This window comes from Oculina patagonica, chromosome 6 (assembly GCF_052425735.1).
Source record: "Oculina patagonica isolate OP01 chromosome 6, crgOcupat, whole genome shotgun sequence".
Classification (NCBI taxonomy): Eukaryota; Metazoa; Cnidaria; class Anthozoa; order Scleractinia; family Oculinidae; genus Oculina; species Oculina patagonica.
Window position 1 is genome coordinate 2,421,313 of NC_135763.1, and position 9,662 is coordinate 2,430,974.

At 40.1% G+C, this 9,662-nt stretch overlaps 1 protein-coding gene across 2 annotated transcripts; it reads left to right on the forward strand.

The window, feature by feature from the left end:
• Positions 1-959: 959 nt before the first annotated feature.
• On the forward strand, positions 960-9,644 carry LOC144656497 (fibrocystin-L-like). Of its 2 annotated transcripts, XM_078516721.1 has the most exons (7): positions 960-1,177; positions 1,269-1,352; positions 1,519-1,543; positions 2,334-2,512; positions 2,957-3,102; positions 7,061-7,236; positions 8,080-9,644. In XM_078516721.1, exons 2-7 carry the CDS (start codon positions 1,293-1,295, stop codon positions 8,322-8,324), a joined length of 831 nt encoding a protein of 276 aa, XP_078372847.1. In that variant the 5' UTR covers positions 960-1,177; positions 1,269-1,292; the 3' UTR covers positions 8,325-9,644. The 2 variants fall into 2 exon arrangements, with proteins under 2 accessions (XP_078372847.1, XP_078372846.1); XM_078516720.1 differs by having other exon boundaries at positions 960-1,352.
• The last annotated feature ends 18 nt before the right edge of the window (positions 9,645-9,662 follow it).

Genomic DNA, 9,662 nt, shown 5'->3' on the forward strand with positions numbered 1-9,662 from the left:
CCCCTGTAAGTTATTTTTTTCTGAAGATACAACACAAGCTAAAAAACAGCGGACGATCAATTTTTACAACAACGCAATTACTCCTTACTTGAAATTACTCCCATGCAAAAAGCTTTATTTTTTATTCCGATATTGTAATTAGTGCACCGCAAAATTTTCTTGTGTTTTCTTAAGCACGGTTTTCAAAGGAATTGCGGTTTTCGTTGTAGACAATTGAAACAATTCAATTTTCCCTCTAACACAACAGACATCGCTTATTTGGCTACCACGATTACATCCTCGAATTCCCGAATTGTGAATCAGAATTATTTAAGCTAATCTTTTCCAGTATACCATGTAAAATGCTTTGTTTGACGAAGTCCGGAAGTCTGTTGAAAATGATAGATTATGCACACAATTAAAATTGAATCAGTTTGAAATTCGGCTTCACTAAAATTGTGCCATTAGCTTAATTGTTCGTAAGGAAGCCCTGAGAGCGCGCTTTAAATTGGCTTCGAGCATCTCTTGCTTTATACTGCGCCCAAAACAATTGTGATTTTAAAAATGAGATAACAACTGAGTCAAAAGTAGCCATTAAAAATATATCTAGTATATATAACTCAATACCGTGTCTGTGATTGAAATTCAGTTCGTTATATTGTAACGGATTCTGCAAGATGTATTTTAGGTCGCGGCTGACTTAAAAAATTGGCGCGTTTTCTAACATTCGCAGAACCTTTTAAAGGATTTCGTGCTGACATGAAAGCATTAGTTGGGCAACGATTAAAAGCACACTAAAGATGTATCGGTGAAAGGCATCCTTCGTAATGATACTAGTCAGTCCATTTTACAAACACAATAGTGCCAAAAAACCATTAGTCATGTAAACACAATGAAAGCCAGCTCGCCATCATCTTGTAACATATGGATATCATTGTTCTGTTTTCCACGAAGGTCTCACAGGGCTAAATGAATTAGAACTTCATTCATAACTGGGCTTAAAACTGTAATATCACTGGCTTTTTTCGCGATATTTTGATATCGAACGAAAGATGGATTAATAACCAAAGAAGTTGCAATTGGCGGGATTTACATTTCTTTCAGTTGCCGAAATATTCCTTTTGAAATAGCTATTTACATGTAAACTGATAGCAATTAGCCCGCTGGAAAAATTGATAGCGAAAGCTTTCAGATTCCGGTAATGAGATTATTCGAAAAAACTCTATACAGCTAAATAAGAAAGCTTGACTCTGAGTGAAAGAGCGTTTTCCTTTTACGATAATTTGTAGACTGTTGGTAGCTAAGCCGCCGTGATGGAAATCACAGTCTTCCAAATCACTATGCTATGGATTCTCGCCTCTATTCTCGTCCAGGTATGATCAAGTATGGAACAACTGCCTCAGATAATAAACTGAATTTCAAAATGACATTTCTCGTTTATGTAACGTGCATGCATCTTTTCATTGATTATATCACAATATTCCTGACACCTTTTCTCTTTTTTAAAAAACCGTCAATGGTTGATGAACGCCGGAACAGTTCTCAGACAGAAGCCTTGCTCAAGGTAAGAATAAAAAAACTTAAAGTACATGAATGCTTCAGTTATAAGAGAATTAGTTTAGCCCAACTAGCTGAAGCTATAAGAACCGTTATGCTCTTTTAGCTGCCTGAGTTGAAGAAGAGGGATTTAAAATGCTGACATAGGTGCCATAGAAGAATCCCTTTTATTGCAAAGTTTACTTTGTGAGGATTTTGGCGTGAGGAATGCACAAATCAGATAGCTACTCAGCAGGGTCGTAATACATAAGTCTTTTTGACAATCTAAAAAGAAAAGTAAATTTTAATTCGAGAATATCTACAGCATTTGAAAGCGCCCCCTTAAATTTTGATCTACGCGACATTTAAATCCAACAGAGCTATTTTTCTCATATTTGTGTGGACTTGTATTATTTTACCGCATAACTGAGCCCTTTAAATTGCCAATATAAACACAGCCACCATATATTGATGTCAAAAATATTGACTGTTTTTAAATTCAAGCAGTTATTCTAGTTAGCTTGCCATCGTAGTTTTCATGCACTGTCGTTCTTTTTGTCGATTTTTCGTTTTTAATTTGTCATTTCGACTGAATGGCCGTTTTCACACTAGAGACGGACAAATCGTCTGAGACGGACAAGTCGTCTTAGTGTGAAAACGGGACGGACAAGGTTTTTGGACGTACAAGTCGTCTGAATTTGCCCGTCGATTCGGCCGTCTTAAATTCACACTAGACGAACAAATCGTCAGACGATTTGTCCGTCTTCTAGTGTGAAAACGGCCAATGAGACTGACTTTTCTTAATCGTTTATTATCAGGATTTCGTCGCGGTGTTATAAGGGAGATATGGCAGTCTGTTCCTGGACAATATGTGTTCAATCTCACGTCCTCCACTAGATATCAGGAAAATCCGAACATCAAGGATATTGTAAAGCATTTCAACGCACATCGGGACATAGGAGACAACTATGGGCAACGACTGACCACTTTCTACAGGGTGAGCGGACCGCATTCCCGGGTTCCCGCCTCCTAGATTCGCCCCTGCGTGTAATACGCGACGCTCCCTTTTATTTTCACACTACACTAGCTGGAACATTTTAAGGAACACTTGATTTTAATTCTTGTTAAGATTGATATTCACCTTAATGTAAACAGGACTGGAAGCGCACGAGTAATGGGTTCGAATGCTCAGTTGAAGCCTAAATAGATTTCAAGTTTCTTTAAACTGATGAAAAGCGAAGATTGTAGCAAGATTGTAGTGAATAGCAAAGATTATTATTGTTGCTTTTTCCGATCTGTTTTGTTCAATAGCAATTTTTTAAAGAAAACGTGAAATGAAAACAAAAAAACCTGCTCGTGTCAAAAATTTAACCTGACTGGCAAAAACTGACAGAACGTGACAACATGATTTTTTTATGTGTTTTTTTTTTTTATCTCCGAGGCCCCAGAGACAGGTCCATATGTGTTCTACATGACATGTCAAGACGAGTGTGCACTGTGGTGGAGTCCAAGCGACACACCTGACAACAAGAAAAGAATTATTTTCGTTCCTTTCGGACTGAACCTTAACGCGAATGACTGGGAGAGGTAAGCAGGTTACAAAGTTATTATAGTGTCAGAAAATGGTCGGTAAAGCAAAAAAATACAATCGCGGTCGCCTGATAAGGACTGGACCGAAAGCTACGGCAACCCTAGCCTGTTCCAGGCGTTCGGTTAGTTGGGGAGCGCGAAAAACGGCGAGCGAAAAAAAATGAGGGGAGGGGGCGCGGGGAGGTCCCCTCCCCATTTTTTCGCTCGCCGTTCCTCGCGCCGCTTCCCAACTAACCGAACGCCTGGAACAGGCTACGGCAACCCAATCTCTCCTCCGCGGTTAAACGACAGAAATATGCAAAAAATAAGAAAAGTACTGCAAAGATAAGGTTTTAATTTTCACAGTTCAAAGTTCGATACATAACCGTATCCTAAGGGTTTACTAAGTTTTTTGGAGCTTTACTAAAAAAGTTCTACGTGTTTGAAATAGCGATATGCGGACTTGTCGGCGCCATTTGTCAAAGCACCTTTGGTTCGGATGCGAAACATTTAAAAAGTAAAAACACTGGTTTACCTGAGGGAATGGGATTATGCTTTCACTCAGCAATTATTTTTATCTATCCTTGCTCGTAATAACACTTCAATTTGAACAAAAAATGGTGAAATGGAAAGAAAACCTGCCTGAGACGTTTGACCGCGGTGAACCCAATCTCGAGCCTGCTCGCCGAGGCTTCCCTATCTTTATTAAACCATTCTCGTCCCCAGGGCCGCTTGTGTCTTAAAGCCTGCTGAACCATGCCAGGGGCATAAGGAACAAGTGGCTCTGGGGACACATGATTTGATTAACTAGATTTTTAGCAAAGTAAATTTAAAAATCAAATCAACTTTTTTTAAAAAAATCCCTTTGTTGTATGGATTTTACTACGGTTGATTTGATTTGCTAACTTTAAATTTCCTTTGGCAAAAAATCTAGCCAATCAAATCATGTGTACCCAGAGCCACTTGTTTCTCGTGCTCCACGCTCAGCAAAGTAAGGGCCTGTTTACATGATTCCGGAATGACTTTCATTCCGGAACGAGTTCATTCCATCCCCATACATTTCCCTGTATCTGTTTACATGATACCGAGACGAAAGTCAAGTCATTCCGGAATGAGTTCATTCCGGTTTTCATTCCGGAATGAAAGTTTCGTTCTGGAATGACATTTCATTCTGGTATCATGTAAACACAGAACGAATTTCGTTCCGAGATGAAATCGCAACTCATTAAACCGCATACGGACTCCACAGCTTGAATTCAGAGCGAAAAAACGTAATAGCATTTACTGTTTAGCCCAAAGAAGCAACTCTAATTACTCGTTAAAATTGCAGATACGGCAAATAATGGGCACAAAAACATGTTTGCGCGAAACTTGCGCCATCTTGTTTTGATCTCGCGCGAAACATGCGCCACCTTGTTTTGATCTCGCGCGAAAACCGCGCACGTGAAAATGCCTTTGGTTGATCCGGTCGACTCTGTCATGTAAATGCAGAACGAACTTCATTCCGGAACGAGTTTCGTTCTGGAATGAAAGTCATTCCGGAATCATGTAAACAGGCCCTAATAAAGAGAGACAAGCGGCTCTGGGTACGAGAATGTATCTCAGTCCAACCAGAAACAAGAGTTCATACATTGAGCCGAATCTTCAGGTTGCCAAATAAACTTGCGGTAAGCACGTGAAAATGCGGTTCAATACTGTTTACAGACAATCTCAAGAAATTACGGTTGGGTCGTAAATGGACCACGACCTTTTCGTTTATCCCAATGGAAAATGAAGAATGAAACTTTTGAATAGGTAGTCCCGTTTTCCGGGTTGGGGTGTTTCGATGCCGTGAATGTCCATTTACCGTTCTAGGCCTTTCCGTTTTTATGGCAATTACGGCTCATTCAAAATGCCGGTTTCTTCGGGGAAACTTCAAACGGAACACATTCTTCACGAACGCCAGGAAATTCCAAACCGAAATTTTTTCACAAACCATGTAACTAGAAATTAATCACGGGAAGCATGTACCAGAAACAGGCGCGTAAAAAAGACTGCCTGAGATTATAGTGATGAGAATGAAAATAACTTCTTATGATCTTCATTTTGGTTGGGTTTTGGGCACTGCACAGGTTTCAAATTAAGACCATAAGGCAGGATAACAGCAGATACACATAAATTTTAAAAAATAAAAACGGCATTCGAGACATTTAATTTGTTGATGGATCTTCTGTCACTGGCAAATACAGTGGTTTTGCAAATTAATTGAATTTATATTAATGGTAACAGTGAAAAGTGTGAAATACGAAAGTAGTCATCTAAGTCATTATGCTGTTCCACATTTATTTATAGTTTCTTTTAAACCAACATCACGAACTATGCAATTGGCAAAACAGGAAAAGTATAAAACCATATGAAGGACTCGAGTCAAGAATGGCGCCGGTTGTCACTAGTGATGGTGCATGTTTACCTGACAACAACGAACTCTTAAGGAGAAATGCTTTCAAAAACTTCCCTCGTTTTACATTCAAATAAAGATCGTAACATGCATTTGGAGTTTTGAACTTCACGGCGGTGTATATCCCAAGAATTTGGAATATTATTGGCATTTTGCATGACGCTGTACGATATACAAAGCCATTCAACTGCATGTTGCTCTGAACCACGAGGTTCATTGCGCGCTTCATTAGAAAGAATTGTCAAACACGTCAAATGCACATTAGTCAGCGATCGTGTTCATAATAGAAATGGTTATTTTATCTTAGACTTAACAGGGTCTACAAGAAAAATCAAGTAACTTTCTTCTAAAAACAAGCGATCATAAGTGCATTATAAGGTTTTCTCTGTCTGCGCCCACTCTATTCAGCCGTGCTTGGTGAAACGATTTACTGGGTTAGGAATTAATGAATGAATGAAAACAGATAAAGCAAGTACGATAATGTAAGAATGACTAAGAATTACTGCCACAATGTAGAAGCTGCACCTAAAATAATGCTAAAATCACAGTGCAGTTTGATTCAGTGGAGCTGTCAGCTTGTAACTGATAAATATATGTCATATATGGCGTTAGAACTATTTTGGGAAAGTTGCAATCAGAGTTGCGTTTTGGAAGACTTTTTATTAACTCGTTTCGCATCCCAGTCATTTGTAGTGTATGTATAAAGGCTAAAGCATTCACTTACCTTCATAAACACGTAACGAACGAAAGCCCAGTAGAGAAACTTGGTTAGTTATTCCAGAGAGTCGAAGATGGCGACGTGTAAACCCTTGGGAGTCTGGAACTAACCAAGTCCCTATTCTAACGCTTTTAGCTTAAATCAATTTAATAAGATGGGTATATCACGGAAGCTCCAACTGGAGGCAGACATGTCTAAATAAATAAAATAAATGCTTATTGTTAGAAAAAAGTACTCATGCGAGTAAATTTCTCAATTTACCTGCAATATCCGCGATCCCCGACCCAAGATATTTCTAGATACTCACAGTATGCTGGCCAGACTAGTTATTGTTGTGTCGAAATAGTAGATAATATTTTCATAAATGATCAAGAGTCCAGTTTTAACGACGCAGAACAGTGTTTCTCTCAATCTGCAGTAAGGGAAGCCTCGAGCCATGCGGCCCATACTGCCGGAGCTTATCCCGGTTTCCGTAGCATTAAGCGGCTAACAATATTTCTACTACCCCCCCCCCCCCTGAATGGGATGCTAGTCCATCGCAGGGTACCCCCCAGAATTATGTCGCCGGTATCCATTTATACACCTGGGTGGAGAGAGGCACAATGAGAAAGTGTCTTGCCCAAGAACACAACAACGGCAGTAATCCTGGCCAGGGCTCGAACCCGGTCCGCTCGAGGCCCCTGCGCCTCTCACTAATTTGCAGTAAACTAAACACAAATACCACTGAGAAAATGGATGCGTATTTAGTCTTTCCCCATCTTCTCTCTTGGTATTTTAGTCCCTTAATTGCTTAAATATACATTTCATTTCTTTCCTTTTAGAAGTGCCACTCAAATATCATCACCGATAAACCTTTGCAGTGGCGAGTTCTACTTCATGCAAGCTGTCATGAAAGCTGGCTCAAGCTCCTATGATCATGTTAGTGCTGGCGTGCTCCAACCGAGTGGTGACAAATACCAGCCAATCCTGAATAAAGACTTATTCTATGAAATACCAGGTAAGAGCAGACAGCTCTGCTACAGTAAGAAAAAAGATCCTTAAGAATTAACGTTTCGTTAACAAGCTTCCCGGTTCTAGGTTAGTAACTACACGGTAGCGTACACAAAACGTACGAAAAGACATCTGTCCGGCTGAAAATTAAATCGCTCCTGTAGCATTTCTGTTTTCCTTCTTTTCATGTACAAGTAAATAGTTATTTAGAACAAACGCGAATAAATAGAAGAAAACTAAGAAGAGAAGAAAAATTGGCGACGAAAACAAGAGAAGTTAATCATTCCGATAGGTCAGAATTGTCATTTAAGACTGGATAATTAATAGTCTGCTTGGCCAGGCTTTTGCTTGATTTCGCGCCAGTCATGACCTGGGCCGCGAGGAGAATGGAGACGAGTGAAAGGACATATTTAAGACCTCTTCGCCCTCCCCATTCTCCTTACAGTCTCAATGGGTTATCCACGATTATTAAAAACTAGCAATGGTATATTGCAATTCCTGAGTTTTGATTGGTTAACAGGCAATGGTATATGAGCTCATATACCATTGACCACAAATATGGTAGCCGATACGCGTTAACGAGAACTGCCGGGGAGCTGAAATATTGCAGTTCTTTGAGCGTTTTTAATAAAAAAAATTATTCCACTCGCGCTTGTTGGATACGAGATCGTTATAGCCAATGAGGCGCGTAGCGTCGAGTTGGCTATCTGCCATCTCATATCCAACGCACGCTCGTGGAATAATTGTTAAATATCCGAGCTGGATTCTTTTGTTAAGAATTTAGATAAGAGAGAATGTACCCGTAATCTATACAGATGATTAATTTGTTTATTCAATACGTTTTATTCAGAGAAAAGAAGCGCTTCCTTTCTTCTCGTCCAAAAAGAGACTGCTTTAGTTGGTCACGTGATGTCTTCTCGCACTATCAGCAACATGGAATGTTCGTTGTACTGTGCACGTGACAACACCTGTCAATCATACAACTACTTCAAAGAGAGAGGCATCTGTGAGCTGAATAACGAAACGAGGGCAAACAACGCTGAAAAACTGGTACCCAGCAAAGCTGTCGAGTACTACGAGAAGCTACAGCCGTAGCTGCTCTTCCGTTAACAGCGAGTTTAAGCAAACCACAACAACAATGGCCACAGGAACGTCGCGAAAAAAACAAACATTTAATGAGCAGTACAATAGCTCTGCACGTGCGTTTTAAATTTTGTACATTTTTCTTTTGCTGTCTATTGCAAACAACTCTACGTTATGATGAGAACGAGAAGAACAGCGGCGAATTTTTCAAGTTTCATTTTGGACTCGAAATTTGTCTTAACATATGCACTCTCTCCTCTGCAGAGGCCTCTTTCGTGTTTCGTAAGGGCTGGGAAATGGGGACATATGCAACTGAGGATAGTTCTGACGCCGAATGGAAGACTAAATTGATCTAGATAATGGCGAGATTCTTAAGAAAAATATAAATCCACTTTTTAACTGACGTTTTCCTCGGCGTCGCTGTTGTGGTTGCGTGAACTCCCTAAATCGGAGTAAGCAGTAAGCGCTTCTTCGAACGTTTACCGTTACGCGTGCCACGGATCAAGTGAACTAAAACTGTCAAGCATAAACAAGTCATTTGCCCTCAACTGAATAGAAACAGACGATAGCCTGTATTCAGCTGTCTGGGACGTACCAGCTGTTCAGGCCCCGGTTGCTCAAAACAAGATTCATTCCCTCTCCTCACTCTTTCGAGTCTTTTATCAGGCGATGCCCTGGCACGAGTTACGCTTCTCGTTCCAAGGCTGGGGTGGGTAAATTTTGTCAGGTGCAAAGCAACGTCAAAATTGACATACCAAACCATTTGACTGTGACGGAAGATTGCAGTTAATCATCTGTATTTTTCCATTCATTTACGCACTATGTGCGTGTATGGAATTTAAAAATAATGTCATAGTTGTGTAGTTAAATTGAAATAAACTTTAAAGAATTGTTTTAAGCTTCACGGAGAATGGAGGCTGGAAATAATTAACAATTAGACTACGAGCCCGAGTTTTCGCTCACTTTTATATAGAAGAAATTTTACCCGTACGATAAATAAGTGAATGGGACCGGGGCGACGCCAGCACAAACGTAAGCATAAACGTCAAATGTTTCCTTTCTTGTGCTTGCGCTAATGCTAACGTCATTGCGTCTCCCGTAAAAACATACAAACAACGACAACAACAACAAAAAAACACGATAACGCAAGCATTTGAAGCCAGCAAACACAGCCTCCTCTCATCGCAACCAGCAGCTTTGGCCGTTTCGAGAGAGATCTTTCTGTGGCGAAAACCAAAGCAGACGGAGTAACGACAGGAGGCTGTGTTCGTTGGCTAAGTCCTCTATCAAGCCAGTGCTTTCCGCGCAAAGTATTTCTGAAGGTTTACTTCAGCCACAAGACAAAAACAC